This window comes from Canis lupus, chromosome 1 (assembly GCF_048164855.1).
Source record: "Canis lupus baileyi chromosome 1, mCanLup2.hap1, whole genome shotgun sequence".
Classification (NCBI taxonomy): domain Eukaryota; kingdom Metazoa; phylum Chordata; class Mammalia; order Carnivora; family Canidae; genus Canis; species Canis lupus.
In genome coordinates, this window is record NC_132838.1 from 105,181,671 (window position 1) to 105,201,162 (window position 19,492).

General features: G+C 41.2%; 1 protein-coding gene across 1 annotated transcript in view; it reads right to left on the reverse strand.

The window, feature by feature from the left end:
• LOC140608016 (uncharacterized) overlaps window positions 1–19,492 on the reverse strand; it is a 66,249-nt gene that overhangs the window by 20,920 nt on the left and 25,837 nt on the right. The window contains 5 exon segments of the mRNA XM_072782827.1: window positions 3,584–3,623; window positions 3,626–3,795; window positions 3,797–5,312; window positions 9,277–9,403; window positions 10,753–10,843. Of these exon segments, the coding sequence (XP_072638928.1) occupies window positions 3,584–3,623; window positions 3,626–3,795; window positions 3,797–5,312; window positions 9,277–9,403; window positions 10,753–10,767 (1,868 nt within the window). The 5' untranslated portion in view covers window positions 10,768–10,843.

The following is a 19,492-nucleotide window of genomic DNA, read 5'->3' on the forward strand; positions in this document are numbered from 1 at the left end:
CCTGAGGTGTCTGATAACTTGAAGTAAACCTTTGTGACATAATTCATTTCTCAGTAATTTCTAAATATAATTGCAAATTCCCTTTAGGTTTTTTTTTTTTTTTTTTTTTGGCGATTTTTTATCTGTATTGAGAAAGTTAAGACTTGGGTATGTAAAATTAAACCCCATTTCTGAGGGAAAAATGAAAACACATAATAGAAAAAGTTAATACTGTTTGGGCCATAGCAGAACCCAGATAATACATTGTTTTAATTGACAAATTCTGGGCATTTCATAATTGACCTTTTGGTACATGACCTATTAAATTTACTTTTATCCAAAGTAATATATTTTCATAAAAGATTATATTTTGGCACTTTTGTTTCTCTAATTGTAAATGTTATGTCAGGTGTGCATTACAGTCCTGCTCAAGTATATATTCTTTAGAAGACTTGAATTTGTCATTTAAAATTTGCAATATTTTAGGGCCATTAATAGGCATGTGAGTTTTCTTTATATGAACACTAAGGAAAGTGAAGCTTGAATATCAGTTTTCCAAATCTGATTTATACCTTCAATAATCTTTAAGGCAATATCCATGAGTTAATATCTACATGTTTCTCTAAAACCCATGCGTTAAAGATGAATTCTACAGTAAGAATTGATGATAAAGGCATTTTGGATAAAGACTTTTAATATGTAAATATGTAAGGTTTCACTTCTGTGTACATTATGTGTTTCATAAGTGTTAGCCTCTGATGTTCATCATATTTGAATTAATATATACTAAATTTTGAGTATCATTACTTAGAAAATTCTTAAGTTTTCATTTGAAAATTAATACTGTGGTGATCTCACAAGGATTGAATTTTGGATGAAAATTTTGCCACATATATTACATTCTAAGATTTTGCTGAGGTATTTATTAATGTCTAATGTTTGACTAGGTTAAATACAGTGCCCCACTGTGTATAATTTTAAGATTTCCTCAGGATGAATTTCTGATTAGTGAAGAATCATCCTGTCTAAAGACTTTCCAAGTTAATTACTTTTAGGGTTTCTTTGTAATACGTAGAACTGTAGTTATCAACAAAGGGATCAAAACTTTTCCACCTTTATGCAAATGTTGGCTTTGACACTAGGAAGCATTCTTTCAGGTTGTGACACTAAGAAACCTTTTTTTTTTTTTTTAAGAAACCATTTTGATAGATTTCTTTCCTTGATTACATTTACAATGTGTATCCTGTTTTAAATGTCTGTGAATAACCTAGATATAACTGGAAGAGAATCTCCTCCTATAAACCAAATCATTTCATGCATCTGTTTCCTGTACATTAAAAAAAGATACAGTGCTGTGGATAGATTTGAGGACCTTTAGAGGGTAATTATACAGATTATGCTGTATTACATAATACTGCCTACCAGCTATATTGGTATGAAAGAAGTTTCACAGCATGGACTCCCATGATCACAAGCAAATAAGTAACTTGTGGAATTTTCATCAAACTCTCAACAGTTGGGGAGAAGGCAATTATACTTGAAAGTCATGGTCCATTTTGTTTATGGGGAATTTTCCTGTTTGTAAAATTTATTTTATCCTGCATTGTAAAGCTTTCCATCATGTTACATTCCCTATGGATTCTGTCTCCCATGACAACTCCAGGCTGTAGTACAGTCATGGAGCTGCATCAGCCATGTGTGGAAAAGGGATAAAAGAAAAATTAATCAGGTTTAACTAAGAAATAGCAGCTACCATGTTACCTTTCTTCCCCCTCAGGCAAACCCTTAAGGAAAGGACAATTAACACAACATAATAATCTGTGCTACAAGGAGTTAATGTCTTTATTCCTCACAAATTTGAGGGTGTAAACTACTACTTCCATTCTAAAGTGGACTAAGGTACAGTATTGATTTGAGTAACTTCACATCCTGTTTAGTAGCAGACTGGGAACTTAAACCTACTGGAGGTAGGAACAAATCATATCATGTTTTTAACACAATATATGGATAAAGGTGGTTGATGGTGTTCTTCCTATAATCTAGATCTACATTTAGGAGTTTTCATAGGCTGTCCTTGTTTTTTTTTTTTTTTTTTTTTTTTTAAAGATTTTATTTATTTATTCATGAGACACACACAGAGAAAGAGAGGCAGAGACACAGGCAGAGGGAGAAGCAGGCTCCATGCAGGGAGCCCGACGCGGGACTTGATCCTGGGTCTCCAGGATCAGGCCCTGGGCTGAAGGCGGCACTAAACCACTGAGCCACCTGGGCTGTCCAGCTGTCCTTGTTTAGATTCGGGTATGCTATTTATAATTTTGTTTGTGTCCAAGTCCATTTATATGTAGAGATTTATTCTATATGGCAATACCAGTTATGCATAAAGCTTCTGAGTTTTTTCTTTTTTAAGGATTTATTTATTTAGAGGGTGAAAGAGACTTAAGAAGGGAGGGGCAGTGGGATAGTGAAACAGCCTTAAGTAGACCCCACACTGAGTGTAGAGCCAGATGCAGGGCTTAATCTCACAACCCTGAGATTATAACTTGAGCTAAAAGCAAGAGTTGGACATTTAAGTGACTGCCTCACCCAGGTGCCCCAGCTTCTGAGATCTTAATAAACTGCAGAAACTCTGATTGCCACATAGTACAATAGTATCATGTCCTCATGACCAAGCTGGACTTAATAACTATAAGATCTGCTTGATATTAGTACAGTAATGGAGAGTGCATTCTTTTTATTCCAGAAACAAAACAGAGTGGCACCTGTCACCACAGCATTGAAATATTATTTTATGATGCCCTGATGTATGGTAGATAAGACACAATATGAAACTGTAGCAAGGCAGCAGGATACAAGGTTAAGGATCAAAAATTAACTGCCTTCCTAGATACCAAGGTACTTAATGTTTAAGTGAATTGATAATTAAAAATAAAGTACCATTTACATTAGGACCAAAACAAAAGGTACAAGCACAGACACTCATGAAGACATAACATCAACAACAGATTTTCAAGGCCAAAGTCCATAATAAAGTAATCTCATCAAGAAATCTGAAAGACTGGGACGCCTGGGTGGCTCAGCAATTGAGCATCTGCCTTTGGCTCAGGGCATGATCCTGGAGTGCTGGGATCAAGTCCCCCATCAGGCTCCCTGCGTGGAGCCTGCTTCTCCCTCTGCCTATGTCTCTGCCTCTGTCTCAATAAATAAAATCTTAAAAAAGATATGTAAAAGACTAAAAAATAAAAAGAATATAAAAGATTAATAAAAAGATCACATAAACTGAAGATTAGTGGGTCATTCCACAGATATTGCTGCTCCTTTGACACCCATCACTTTAAAACATTTTGACTTTTAATTTTCCTGTAGAGTGTAACATTTGATTTGATTAATCTTCAAGTAAACTTAGTTCATACTGCTAGAATTCTCTGATCCATAGTACATTGTGAAACCTGCTTAAGCAAGATACCCAGCATTTTATTTGTAAGGTTTTCTCTAACATGAAATCTTTGGTGAATATTGAGGCTAGGCCATGGCATGAAAGCTGTGCTACATTCTTTGGTGAGGTTTCTTTTCAGTATGACTTCCCTTATGACTCCAAAGGTGAGACTATTTAGTAAAAGCCTTACTACACACATTACATCTATGTCTTCACTATATGTATGTATATTCTGGTATCTGCTCAGGCTTGAACAGTGCTTAAAGGATTTGCAACATTCACGACATTTAAAAGTTTTCTCTCTGGTATGAATTCTCTGATTCCCAAGGTGTAAACATTTAATAAAAGTATTACCACACACTTTATACTTGTATTTTTACTCTATGTGTATTATGGTGTTTGTTGATGCTTGAGTAGTGTTTAAAGGCTTTACCACATTCTTGACATTTATAAGGTTTCTCCCCAGTATGAATTCTTTGGTGAACAGTAAGACTTGCATTCTGACTAAAGGCCTTTTCACAGATATTACATTTATAGGGTTTCTCTCCATCATGAACTCTCTTATGTTGAGTAAGATTGGAACTCCTGATAAAGGCCTTGCCACACACATTACATTTGTAAGGTTTCTCTCCAGTATGAATTCTCTCATGACTCCAAAGGTATGACCGTGTGGTAAAATCCTTACCACAGTGATTACACTTGTACGGTTTCTCTCCGGAATGGATTCTCTTATGTTGAGCAAGATTTGAACCGCTAGAAAAGGCTTTGCCACACTCACTACATTTGTAAGGCTTCTCTCCTGTATGAATTCGCTCATGACCCCAAAGCTGTGAAGGTATCATAAAATTCTTACCACATACATTACATGTAAATGGTTTCTCTCCAGTATGAATTCTCTTATGAATACAAAGGTGTGAACGTGTGGCAAAATCCTTACCACACTGAATGCATTTGTAAGGTTTTTGTCCAGAATGGAAGTTCTTATGTTGAGCAAGATATGAACCATCAGAAAAGGCTTTGCCACACTCATTGCATTTGTAAGGCTTCTCTCCAGTATGAATTCGCTCATGACCCCAGAGATGTGACTGTGTGGTGAAATCCTTACCACATACATTACATTTATATGGTTTCTCTCCAGTATGGATTCTCATGAGATTTGAGAACCTCTTAAAGGCTTTGCCACACTCATTACCTTTATAAGGTTTTGGCTCAGAATGAATTCTTTGATGATTAGCTAAGGTTGAGCAATGGCTAAAAGTCTCCCCACACTCACTGCATTTATAAGGTTTTTCTCTTTTGGGTGTTTTCTGTTGTTGTGTCTGTAATGAAGGATGCATAAGAACCTTCTCATATTTATTTAAAATGTTGGTTTTGACACTAGAAGGAATTCTTTGAAGTGGTGAAACTGAGGACATTTTGGTAGACTTCTCAACTTGATTATTTTCATAAACTTCCTCATGGGTTTGAAATCTCTGCAGTTGAGCCATATGTGAATGAGAGCTTAATCCAAGCCTATTGTCCAAAGGGTTTCTGTACTTGCTTCCTGAATAGCACAGCTTGTTTTTTAGTGCCTTACTCCCCATACAATGTTTGTAACATTGAGACGTACTTCTTCCTATGGAAACATTGTGCTTTACAGGAAAATCATTATAGAATTTATGATGTTCTTGATGTTCTCTATAGATGAGATTTTTGTAATGGGTTGCAGTGTCTTCTTCATATTTTTTTTCTTCAGATAACCACTGAGTCCCAAATTTGTTCACATCTTGGACTTTTCTCAAGTCAAAATCATCAAACTGATGACTTAAGTGTCTTTCCAAAATTAAAGTTTGGAGTAATTCTCCATTATTTAGGTCATCTTTTGGTGGTAATTCTTTTCTCACACATATAGTAGGGATATCTGTAAGATATAAAAAATCGTAAATTCCTATTAATCAAAGTTTGAAAATGGACATTTTATAATAAAAAGTATTACACCAAAAATAAAACTCATAATTACAGAGTTATTACATTTGTCAACCATGGTATATGCAAATGATCAAAATGCAAAGGATGTAAGATTTCTCAGTAAAGAAAGGCTGATTACAGGTAGTTCATATTATTTTCAAGGAAGCCTATTTATAAATGCTCTGTGATCAAAAGTTATGACAGCCCTGAACACTTAGGAATTTTATACAGGTACCTCAAAGACCATAGCAACCCTACAGGAGGCATAAAGCTGGCTCATATTTATTTTTTTAAAAGATTTTATTTATTCACAAGAGAGGCAGAGACATAGAGGGAGGAGAAGCAGGCTCCATGCAGGGAGCCGGACACAGGACTCGATCCTAGGTCTCCAGGATCACACCTCAAGCCAAAGACAGATGCTTAACTGCTGAGCCACCCAGGTGTCCCAAGGCAGCTCATATTTAAAAGAAACATATATATCTAACTAATTATCGAATACTTACTATACATAACAGTAAAACAAAGCTTTAAGAATAACAAAATAGGGGATCCCTGGGTGGCGCAGCGGTTTAGCGCCTGCCTTTGGCCCAGGGTGTGATCCTGGAGACCCAGGATTGAATCCCACATCGGGCTCCCGGTGCATGGAGCCTGCTTCTCCCTCTGCCTGTGTCTCTGCCTCTCTCTCTCTCTCTGTGACTATCATTAAAAAAAAAAAAAAAAAAAAGAATAACAAAATATTCTTCTGATACTTGCTATAAAACTACATCCATGCAGAATAGGCATACTGCAATGTTAATATTCAGAGTCATGTGCTTATATTCCATAATATATGCTATAATTATCTATTAATCATGAAAAAATAAACATTTTAGTAATCCTAGACAAATATAGCAATTATTAAGGAATGTGTATATTTGTAAGAAATATATATAAATGTTAGAATTTTAAAAATTAGCCCATAATAAAAAAAGAAAGGTTGTATTTCAGAAGACACATACAATATCATAACTGGAAAATATGCTGAAATCACCCATTTTGAAATAGAAGTTCTGATAAATATGTAATATTACAAAGATTAACAATGGGGCTCTCGGGGATCCCTGGGTGGCGCAGCGGTTTGGCGCCTGCCTTTGGCCCAGGGCGTGATCCTGGAGACCCGGGATCGAATCCCACATCAGGCTCCCGGTGCATGGAGCCTGCTTCTCCCTCTGCCTGTGTCTCTGCCTCTCTCTCTCTCTCTCTCTGTGACTATCATAAATAAATAAATAAATAAATAAATAAATAAATAAATAAATAAATAAATAAATAAATATTTAAAAAAATTAATACCATTAACTAAATTTACTAATTCCAACTCGGACTTTAAAAAAAAAAAAAAAAAAACGGGCTCTGTGACATGGAAATGGCAAAGAAGGGAACTCCAAATGTACCTCCTCTAAAAAGGCAGAAGTGAACTACCAAAATATTTCAGAATCAACTCTATAAGAATTCTGGAAATTAATTACAGGATTCCAGCAATATGGCACACTCTTTTCTTTTTTAGAGATTTTATTTATTTATTTGAGAGAGAGCATGAGCAGGGCAGGGGCAGGGGGAAGCAGTCTCCCTGCTGAGCAGGAAGCCCAATGTAGGGATAAATCCTGAGACCCTGGGATCATGACCTGAGCCAAGGCAGATGCTCAACCACGGAGCCATGCAGGTGTCCAAATAAAATCTTAAAAAAAAAAAAAAAAAATTATGCGTAAGTTTCCTTGTATTTCTGAGGTGACCACAGTCACTTCATAACAAAAGCACAGTCTCAAGATAGCCAATATGCTCAATTTTATAAATCCAAATTCATTCAAATGAGAAATGTATTTGTCAATAAGCAGGTATTAACTCAAACAAAACAAATTGTAGGAAGGATAACTATGATTATATTTTCACCAAATTCCAGAGGTTATATAGATTTTTGGATAAAGCCTGCTCCTTGATACCCCTTAGCACTCAGGAAGGAAATCTTGTAAAATATATGAAACATTCATTCTCTAACCAAACAGCCCCATAAATTACAAGTATCAAAGAAAGAACGCTGGTGAATATCATCAAAAGTACATAGTAAATGATTAAATACATAAATAACTTCATTTGTAATACATGGAAATCTGCGGATCAAAGTAACAGCATTTGCTGTATGAACTACAGAAATGGGTTAGAGTTCAATAAGGTAAGCAATGTGAACTCAAATTCCCTCAACACAGTAAATCAACATCTTATTTGTTGAAGAAAGAACATCAGCATACATACAGAATGAACACTGTTGCATAAACAATAGTTTGGTCAGGAGTCTTTTAGATGGGGTTATGAAGGCTGACAATTTTCTCCCTAGAATAAATTCCTGTACTTGTTCACACCAAATCAAGGGGGAAGATCCTTATTGTACTCCATCAACATTGCCACAATGCCATTGAGACACACTTCCATGACGCACCAAAAGCCAGAAGGACAACTGGAGCCATAAGCTAGACTCTCAGGCTGCACTCAATTTCAGCATCTGGAATATTCTCTACTCAGGTGCTTCAGAGCCCACGTCTCTACTTAACAGGATGATGCTGTGACACCTAAATGTAAGTTTTCTCCATCCAGAATGTTCTTTGATCCAGTAAAACTCCTCATGGGAGACTTCGCCACAACCTGTCTAGCACTGAAAAGCTGGATTATCATAGCAGAAAATACGAGGATAAAATATCAGACACTGAGGAACTGTGGTTCAGAACCAAGAAAACTTCAGAGGCAAAACCATCTAAACTTATAGGAGACAAATCAGGAAAAAAACCAAGGTTTTTCCCATATTCACAGACTAAAAAGGAGCTGCAAGAGGAAGACAAAAACGAAAGTAAAGTAAGGGGGTCTGATTTTCGTGGAATGTTCAAAGAGGATCTCGGGTCTGACTACAGAGTTCAGACTGATGGCCTGAAGCTTGAGGTACAGTCCCCACGAAAGACTGGGAATCAAAGGTTTTCCCCAACCCACTATCATATACATAGAAGAGAGTGAAGGAAGGGGAGAACAAGTTACTTTGAGAGTCCATGAAAAATCAACTCTCCTAACCATTGCTCTTATCTGGGGAGAATATCCCAAATGACAATTCAGGAAGACCCTTCCTCTCTGCAGTCTGACCCTTACTTCTGTTACATCTTTGACACCTTCCCACCCATCTGGGTTTTGTTGCTAGTTTATTGTTTGTTTTTTAAGATTTTACTTACTTATTCATGAGAGACACAAAGAGAGGCAGAGACATAGGCAGAGGGAGAAGCAGGGTCCCTGTGGGGAGCTCGATGAACTCTATCCCAGGATCCTGGGATCATGGCTGGAGCCAAAGGCCATTGCTCAACCACAGAGCCACCCAGGTGCCCCTGGTTGCTAGTTTCTCCCCACTCTTGAGGTACCAGAGCTCTTCCCTGCTCCACAATCAAGTTCATATTCAGCTCAGAAAAAGATTCCTGCTGACATGGAAACTGGTAGATGATGTCCTGGGGTTTTCCCAGCCCTTTGTCAGCTGAGACTAAGGACTTCAATTACAGATGGTATAGAATAGAATTACACAAATTTGTTCAGTGACACTCTTCTTCCAGATGCTTAAATGTTTGACGCACACAGACATCTAGCTCTCTTCCCAGAACTACTGAATCAAAATTACAGGAGTAAAACCAGGCAAGCTGGTATTTTAAAGTTTTGACATAAGGTCTTGTTCCTCCTCAACCTCTAGCACCACCAATTTGCGTGATTATCTGGGTTTAAAATACAGGAACCACATTGTGAAGCTTTTCATTTCTGAATCAACAGGGCTTCAATCTGAGTCAAACAAGGCAGGGGCTCCCAAGAAACTCTAAAGGGAAACACAAAGATAAACTAGGGAAGTTTGAAACTAATCTCACCCAAGGAGACCAGGTTCCTGTAGTTCTCCAACATCACATCCCTGTACAGGGCTCTTTGGGCAGAGGCCAGGCACTCCCACTCCTCCTGAGAGAATTCTATGACCACATCCTTGAATGTCAACAGTTCCTGAAATGAAAGCACATTTCACCAAGGGGCCATCAGGAGAGTACTTATTTCACAAAAATGAGAGGAGGACAGAGTAGCCAGATAAATACATAAAATATCATTTGCACAAGTCATATATTCCCAATGTTGGTTTCTTACACTTTCCCAATAGCAAATTTCCATCAGCTAAACTACTTAGTTTTATAATATTGTGCCAGATAAAATACACGAAAGAAAAACTTCAACAAACGGTAAACTATATGTAAGTTCTAGATAGTATCCTGTAAATACCATATGAGAGCTAATTTCTACATAAGCTAGAGCATGAGTAGTGTCTTCAGGGATGACCAAGTACACAGTAGCATCAATGAAAGGTGAAAACTGGAAAAATGGGAAGCTGATGATAACAGAACGACCAGAAGTTTTGACACTCCCCATATAATAAGCATTACTTTAATACTTTACAAATGTTAACTTGTATAAGATATAGCATCCAGTTAAATGAGTATTTGTTCCCATCTTACACAGGACCCAACTCTGTCACACACACACTCTAAGGAATTTGCCTCTGGTCGAATAGGTAATAATTGCAGACCCTGCACCTGAACCAAGGGGTCAGGCTTTAGGATGGAACCCACACCACCACACGGTGAAGTAAGAAACACAACAGTAAAAGTCTGTTGACAAAGAGGGTTTGCTAATGGAGAAAACCTGAAACAAGTCCAAGGCTGAAACACAAACCTGGATGAAAGGTCAATATACATACATGCACACACACATGCATAAACACTATTTTTACTGCTATTAACTTTTTTATGTGGTGCTATAGAAAATATTTAAAGCCATGAAAAATATCTCAGACATACTATCAAGATAAAATAAAGGTTATTTACGAGATGATGACATCTTTTTTACATACTACAGGCTCTGGCCCATACACACTTTTGTACACAGGAACAAACACACACTGAAAATAACTGAGATCAAAGCTGTAGTCTCTAGATGACACCTATTTTTAGAATATCTCTTTGTTATCCTTTTTTATCCAAGTTCATTTGAGTATTTCTGGTACAACAAACATGCATAAATTGTATTAAACGTAAAGAACACTGTCAGTGTTACTCTATTCAGCCTGCTTACACAAATAACCCTGTGAAAAATTTTTTTGGAATAACATTTCACTTCTACCTCCATTAAATAAAGGTACGGAAGTGTATGAGCTGGAATGCGCATGCAGAGAGCTGCTGAAGGAAGGCTCTGGGGTGAATGTGAGCAAATACATCAGGAGAGACACTTGAGAGGGAAAAGAGCTAGTCCAAGTGGAGGTGAGGACGCAGAGGACAGAACAAGGAACTGAGCTAGGACTTTACCTGAGAAAGAGTCATTCCTGATTCTTAGGCTTTCCTCCTCTGCCTCCTCTGGGCTTCTCTTCCAGGCGAGATGGGCCTTGAGACAACAATCCTGAGTGTCAAATATACACTGTTTAGCAACATACACATTTCTGAGCCACAACCACACACACAGGAAGATTTCCCCACGTGGTAGTCAATCCTCTGCTGCCCACTGCCACAGGAGGGATGCAGGGACAGTAAACTGCTACACAGAGACCAGCAAGTGAGCATTCTGGCCTCTCACTGCAGAACTCACTTCCCTCCTGGTGAAGCACACACCTGAGCTGCAGCACTGGGGATCTATGCACCTCCCTTTAAAGTCACAGACCCACCCTGCTAACCCACCATACAGAGGACACACAGCACTTTCTACCTCTCTCTAGATCAGGGGCTGCTTTCAGTCCTCATTAATGGAGGAGCCAGAGCCCTGGGGCTTGATGCTGGATACAGAGGCTGGCCTCTGTTGCTCCCAAACACAAGAAGAGAAATCTCTGTGGACTGGGCATAGGAAGATTATGCAAAATGCCTCAGCAATGCAATGGCAAGTCAGGGTGGAGCACCACTCCAAGGAAACCAGCCCACCACCCCACCCACCTGTGGCTCTGCTCCCTCCTAGGGCCCTGTCCCCTGTCCAGATGGTGCAAGAGGAAGGAGCAGAAGGACTCATGCTGAACAGGCATTACAGGCCAGAACATGGAGTGGCGATGAGGCTGGAATGGGACATGGCAGTGTGCGAGATGGCCTCACTAGAAGGTGATATAACAAAGACCTGGAGAGGAAGTTCACCATGTACATTCGAGGAGTTTGAGAATTCTAGGCAGAGGGACCACCTTAGGAAAGCCCTAAGAGGGAGTCCTGACCCTGACCCCAGGAATAGCAAAGATATCTGTGGGCCTCAATCCCAGTAGGGAGGAGACCAGCATGGGATCAGGTCACAGAAGATCAGGAATGTCCAGCTGTGGTCTTCTGACACTGTTCTCCTCCACCCCAGGTGAATCTTGGAAGCCGTGTACTCTTTCACCGATATTGCCTTTTTTTCCCCCTCACTATGTATTACAAAACCTGTAATGTGCTATGTATTTTGAAAGCCTGCCAAGATGGTCACCAAAGCCCAGGAAGATGGCACTACTCTGAACTGGGAGGTGGAGGACTAAGGGAACACAACTGGAAAACCTCTAGGAAACAGGAGGTCATGTTTGGACACTGTAAGTGGAGATGTCCCAATAGAAATGTCAGAGACACAGTTGGACAACACAATCTGGCATTCAAGGCAGAGGTCTGAAATGGAATGCAAACCTGGGAGACCTCTTTAAAGTCCGGAGATAAGGGGATATCAAAAGTCCCTGGGTGTACAGAAGAGGTCTATGACTATCCTATGGGGTGCTCTTCCCATCAGAGAACAGAGAGTTGAGGAAAAATCGGCAGAGAAAGTGAATCAGCTGAGAAGTGAACAGAGTGAAGAAAATTAAAACGCACACAAATAAAAGATGACATCTGTCAATACTGAATGTCCTGAAAGTCAGGATAAAATATGTTTAAAATAAGGAGTGATTACTGTTCAACATGTTGCTAATCAGATAGATAAAGACAGTGAGTTAGCCAGTTTTAGAAAACGTAAAAGCACCAGATCAGTTTCCTGTTCACAATTTCTTTGGGTAGGTACCCACAGGTGGATCTGGTGGATTATCTGAAAATTCTGTTTAATTTTTTAAAGAAATCACTAACATTTTTTCAACAGGGAACACACCATTTATAGTCCTGGGAGTAGTGCACAATACTTTCAGTTTCATCCCATTTTCTCCAGTGCTTATCATCTTTTGAACCTACCCAGTTTTTTTTTTTAGCATAGCCCCACAAGGGGGCATGATTTGAGTTGCAGTCCCCTAATCATTAGGAACATTGAGCATGTCTACATGAGCTTACTGGCCATCCATCTGAAGAAATATCTATTGTGGTCTTTTGCCTACCCTTTTTTTTTTTTTTGCATTAATCTATTTTTCTTTTGTTGTCTTGCTTTCTGCTGTCATATCCAGGAGTCTGGATTTTTATACATGAGGGCGATGGGAAGCCAGTGGAGAGTTCAATGCCAGGGTTTGACAAGACCTGGCTTCAGATTTACTCTGTAAATTTATTCTCTGGCTCTGAGCCTAGGCCTTGCCTCTTTCCTCACAGTATTTTTCATTGTCGGGTTAGGACCAACTTAATCTTCTAATCACAACTGTAACCATCCTGCAGAAAAATACCACACAGACACACATGCAAAATTTCAGTTGCTTTAGGGATCATGGTCATTCAGATTTCCTGCTCTTGTCCTTCATCTCCATGCTGCAGCTGGGTTCACCGAGCCCTAGGAGGGAAGCCTTTTCACAAGTTACCTTGAGCACACCTGAGTTCAGTGGGAACTACATGTAACTGAATTTTGGAAGGGTGGCCTAAATGAGGCATGGGGCACTTTGCCTTTATCCTTATCATCTCATGTCTTTTTCAAAAAGTCCATGTGCCTGGCTGTCTCAGTAGGTACAGCATGGGACTCGAACTCCGGATCCAGAGAGCAAGCCCCATGTTGGGGGTGGAGCTCACTTAAGTAAATTGGTAAATAAATATAAATAAAGTGCACTCCCTAAAAAAAAAAAAAAAAGCACACACACACACACACACACACAAAACCCCCCAAAAACCAAAAACATTAAAAAATGAAAAATTCCAGAATCATCTAAAATATGCCTGAGCAAAAGAAACTTCTTTCATGGTCTTAATCAATGGGGAAATATTTTTAACATGATAATTCAAAAAATGATAAATCAGAGATTGAGTACTGGATACTGTGAAAGTGGATCAGCTACGGAAACCAACTCTGAGCCTATTACTTCACCATGAATAGATCAGTTCTACTGGAACAAAGTTCATAGTCCATCCAGCCCACCTTCATTATGTTCATACAACGGACCTGTGGGACCTCAAGGGAACATCTATTTTGGAGCTGACATCTTACTAATTAGACCAATCACATCAAGGAAGGAGAGATGCTGTCGAAGATTACACTAACTTACTAAGCTAGGTTCTGATTATTTAGATCATGGACACCCTTACCAGATACACACTGTGATAGTTCAAAATCATTTACTAGGGATCCCTGGGTGGCACAGGGGTTTGGCGCCTGCCTTTGGCCCAGGGCGTGATCCTGGAGACCCGGGATCGAATCCCACGTTGGGCTCCCGGTGCATGGAGCCTGCTCCTCCCTCTGCCTGTGTCTCTGCCTCTCTCTCTCTCTGTGTGTGACTATCATAAATAAGTAAAAAAAAAAAATTAAAAAACAAAAACCAAAAAAACCCAAAATCATTTACTAACCACAAAGGAATATTCCAACATATGGTAACAAGTAGAAAGAACGCAGGGCTTCTCACTTGAAATACATAAAAAGTATTTTTTAAAAACCAGGTTGGAATTTTTTAAAAATCTAGTTAATCTTCTGGGGTCAAAGCTTTAATTTTTTTTTTTTTTTTTGAGAGGGAGAAGGTGAGAGAGTATCCCAAGCCGACTCCACCCCCAGCACAGAGTCTTAGCTGGGGCTCTGACGACCCTGGGATCACAATCTGAGCTGGTATCAAGGGTGTCAAGAGTCAGATGCTTAACAGATTCAGCCACTGAGGCAACCCATGGGGGTCAAAGCTTTCACCATAATGCAACCACCTAATATTTAGAAAAGATTCACAAGAGCTGGCTTAAGATGTCGCCAAAGCTTATTGCAGAAGCTTGTAATGATTCTTTACAGAATAGATGTCCAATACACGTCAATTTGGTTTAAAAAACTAAATGTAAACTAAGTAGAAAGAAAAAGTAAATCCATTTAAAAGAAAAAGAAACACTTTTAATAGTGCTTCAAAAAGCATCATTCTGTAATTTGTAGTTCTAGGCCATCTTCCCATGCCATCCCAGGATAGGAGGGTGACCCATAAGACTAAGACAGTCTCTCTCCTCTCTCTGGCCAATTAAAGGTAGCAAATACAAGCTATCTTATAACGCTAATAATTATAAAGCACACGAGCCTTACAAGCAGTTCTCTAATTTTCTTTCTCGTCTGTTCAATTCAACCAAGCACATTTAAAGTTGAATGCATTATGGAGACACAAGTCCCTGTATCACAACTTAATCACCATGTCCCATTAACCAGCACCCACACAGTTCTGGGTTCCCCTGCTCTCTCTCTCCGAAGGGTTTCTATTCATCTGTTCGAGTCTCTCTCTCCTGATTCTGGCCACTGGTTCTCCTTTTCTGTGATTCCCCTGTCTCCTCTCTTGCTTTCTCTACACCAACACTTTCTGGGGAACTCTGGAAATCCTTACTGTTGCTTCCAAGCGCTCCGACCGTTGGGATCTCTACATATTTCGGCCTCGCCGCCCCCCCGCCCCGCCCCGCCGGCGTCCCTCTGCTCTCCCCGTCCCCTCCTCTCTTTCCTCTTACACCCCCCTCCAGCTCCGACTCACTGGCTCCCCGTCTGGCTAAGCTCTCGCACTGCCGCCGCTTTCTGTCCTCGCATCGCCTGCCCACAGCTTTTTCCTCCTTCCCACCGTGCGTGGGAAGTTCCTCGCCCTTGTTGCCCCCCTTCTGTTCACCAGGGACCTCTCCTAGGGGGTCCCCTACTTCTGGAGCGCCTCCCTTTCCTCCACATTTCGCGGCGACGTTCCCGAGTTCCTGTCTTCCGCCCTTAGGGCCTCGTCGCCAGTCCCTCCCGCATCCTCCAGCTTGCCGTATCTTTACGGACCCTCTCTCTGATCGCTCTCCTCTCTCCCTCTCTTTCTCCCGCTCCTCCTCTCCCTCGTCGGCCGCTGTCCTGGCCTCCCTTCCGCAGCCACGGCTTCCACGAGGCCCCCCAATCCTCGCCTGGGGGAGGGGACCCGCTCCGTGACTCCCCGCCGCCTCCCGGACCTAAGTCCCTCCTGAGAGCCCGCCCCGAAGAGAGGGCCCTTCCCGGGCATCGGTCCTCTCTCCACAGGCGGGGCTGCCCCGCGGAGACCTCAGGAGGCTGGGGGTCTGCGCGATCCCAGGGCCAGGGGCAGCCGCCGGGCCGGGCTGCGGGGCGAGGCGCACGCGCCCCTCTCCCTGTTCTCACGCGGCGCGAGGGGCAGGGGCGCCGGGGACTGCGTGGGCCCGAGGCTCGGAAGACCCCAGGCGGGGATGGCCTCTGAACCAGCTGAACCAAAACCAGCCGGACCTCCGGGGCCGCAGCGCCGCCCGCAGGGATCCGTGTCTCTCGGCGACGCGGGACTTACCGCGGTGGGAGGCGCAGGTGAGGGGACGCTAACGTGCGTGGAGAACCCAGGCCCCAGGGTTACAGGTTTGGGGACTGAGACGCCCAGGTAGAAGCGAGAAAGTTAAAAACCCTCAGAGGCCCATTTGACGTTCGCTCCAGTCAGCCGCTTCCGCGTCGGTGAAGAGCGGCGCCTGCGCGCCGGAGGAACAGCGGGTTAGGCGCAGGCCGGTGGGTGGTGCTTCCAGCGGGGGTTGGAGTGCGAACGCCGCCCAGACCGCGAAGAGCACAGCGGGTGGGCGGGACTGGGGCGAGGCCTCAGCGTAGCGCTTCCGGCAACAGGAGGGACGCACTGGTTTCCCAGGCCTGAACCCGCGGACAGGTTGGGGCGGAAGTACGCACCAGCGCTTCCGGTAAGGAGAGAAAATCTGAAAGGACCCGTGGAGCTGAGGTGTTGGGGGGCGTGGCCAGGCGGAAATGGGGTGGAGAACTTTCGGTTCTGGTTGCGCAGGAAGGTTTGCCTTAGCTAGGATTTCCGGAGGGAGTCCACGACCAATCAGCGGGTGGACAGTGCCTGGCTTCCTCTGGGCCCACCCCCCAGGAAATTTCTTTTTTTTTTTGGAATTTCTAACCCTTTCTGTTTCTTTGGCCTCCAGTGGGAGGGGACTGTTTCATGCCTATTTAAGTTCATGTTTGAACACTCTGAGGTAAAGGGTGGAGTTGTGTGGGATATATTGTTGAAAGTTAACCTGGTTACCAGAGTGAAAGAGGCTTTCCTTAAAACTTGTGAGAACACTAAATAGCTTTTGGCAAGAATGTGGAGAAAAAGGAGCCCTCCTAAACTCTTTTTCCTAATGCAGACTGGTGCAGATACTGTAGAGGACATTGTGATTTTATTCCAAAAGTTGAAAATACAACTACCTTACTACCCAGTTATTGAACTATTGGGTATTTACCCAAGGGATTGGGAAACACTGAATTAAAAGGATATTTGCACCCATATGTTTATTGTAGCATTATTTATAATAAAATTATAGTAGCAAAGAAGTGTCCATCATCTGATGAATGGATGAGAAGATGTGGAATGTATATACAACGGAATATTGATCATAAAATGGAGTGAAATCTTGGCCTTTGCAACACCACGGATAGAGTTAGATAGTATAATGCTAAGTGAAATAAGTCAGCCAGAGAAAGACAAATACCATATGATTTCACTCATATGTGGAGTTTAAAACCAAAAAAAGAAAAAAAGAAATGAATTAAAAACCACTTTTATCTACAGAGAAAAATTGGTGGTTACCAGCAAGAAGGTTGAGGTCAGGGATGGGAGAAATAGGTGATGGGGATTAAGACTAAACCCATCATGATTAATTTACAGAATTGTCAAATCACTATATTGTACACCTCAATATAACACTGAACTATATTGGAATTAAAATTAAAAACTTAATTAAAAAAAAAAAACCTCTTTTGATGAAGAGGTAGAGATGGACTCTAGTTGGGACCAGGTCCTCCATGGGGAGTTATATGAGTCATGGCTGGATCCAGTAGTATTTCCTGCTTTAGAATTTAAGCAATTTAAATAAGCATGGAATGCACCTGTCTATGCAATAGATGCAGACTGAAATGTGCAAAACTATACCAATGCAAAAATGTGTCATTATTTATTTATTTTTAAAGATTTTATTTATTTTTTTTTAATTTTTTTTAATTTATGATAGTCACACACACAGAGAGAGAGAGAGAGAGGCAGAGACACAGGTAGAGGGAGAAGCAGGCTCCATGCACCGGGATCCTGACGTGGGACTCGATCCCGGGTCTCCAGGATTGCGCCCTGGGCCAAAGGCAGGCGCTAAACCGCTGCGCCACCCAGGGATCCCCAAGATTTTATTTATTATTTATTCATGATAGACATAGAGAGAGAGAGAGGCAGAGACACAGGCACAGGGAGAAGCAGGCTCCATGCCGGAAGCCTGACGCGGAACCCGATCCCAGGACCCCAGGATCATGCCCTGGGCCAAAGGCAGGCGCGGAACCACTGAGCCACCCATGGATCCCATAATGTGGCAATATTTAATAACATTTTTCAGAACATAATTTCCATTTTTGTCCCCATTCACCATGTACTCAATCATGTATTCATTTCTATAGATGTTCATAGACATAAGACCTGGGGTGTGGGAGATGAGGGATAGATGTGATAATTTAGGTCACCAACCATTGCTTTAAAAAAGTTTTTTTTAGGTAAGCCCAGGTGGCTCAGCGGTTTAGCGTCACCTTCAGCCCAGGGCGTGTTCCTGGAGACCCAGGATTGAGTCCCACCTCAGGCTTCCTGCATGGAACCTGCTTCTCCCTCTGCCTGCTTCTCCCGCTGCCTGTGTCTCTGCCTCTCTCTCTCTCTCTGTTTCTCGAATAAATAAATGAAATCTTTTTAAAAAGTTTTTTTAAATATAGATCTAACTTGAGTTGTTCAATATAGTTGTGAACATATTCCACACTTGAGGTGACTGATAAAAATTACTTTCAGGTAAACCTTTGTGACACCATAATGCATTTCTAAATACAATTTCTAAACATAATTTCAAACTCACTTTATATTTATATATAAATATAAATATATACAATATAGTGATTCAACAATTCCATTAATCACCTGTGTTCATCAAGACAAAAAGCACTCTTTAATCCCCATCACCTATGTAACCAGTCCCTCGCCCACCTCCCCTATGGTAACCATCAGTCTGTTCTCTATAATTAAGAGTGTTTCCTGGTTTAACTCTCATTTTTCCCCTTTGCTCATTTGTTTCTTAAATTCCACATAAGTCAAATCGTATGATACTTGTCTTACTCTGACTTTTTTCGTTTATCATTATACTCTACAGCTCCATCCATGTCATTGTAAATGGCAAGATTTCAGTATTTTTTTATGACTGAGTAATATTTCATTTTGTGTAGAGAAATCAATATATAATAAACATATATCTCACATATTGATTCATCAGTTCTCTCTCTCTTTTTTAAGATTTTATTTATCTATTCATGAGAGACACGGAGAAAGAAAGGCAGAGACAGGCAGAGGGAGAAGCAGGCTCCATGTAGGAAGCCCAATGCAGGACTCGATCCTGGGTCTGTAGGATCACACCCTGAGCCAAAGGCAGATGCTCAACCGCTGAGCCACCCAGGATTCCCCTGATTCATCAATATTCGATGGATACTTACACTGCTGCTTTATCTTGGCTGTTGTAAATAATGCTCCTATTATCATATGGGTACATGTAGCCCTTTGAATTAGTTTTTTTATATTCTTTTTTTAAAGATTTTATTTATGTATGTATTTATTCATGAGAGAGAGGCAGAGACAGAGGCAGCGAGAGAAGCAGGCTCCATGCAGGGAGCCCGATATGGGACTCGATCCTGGGACCGTGGGATCACACCCTGAGCTGAAGGCAGATGCTCAACTGCTGAGCC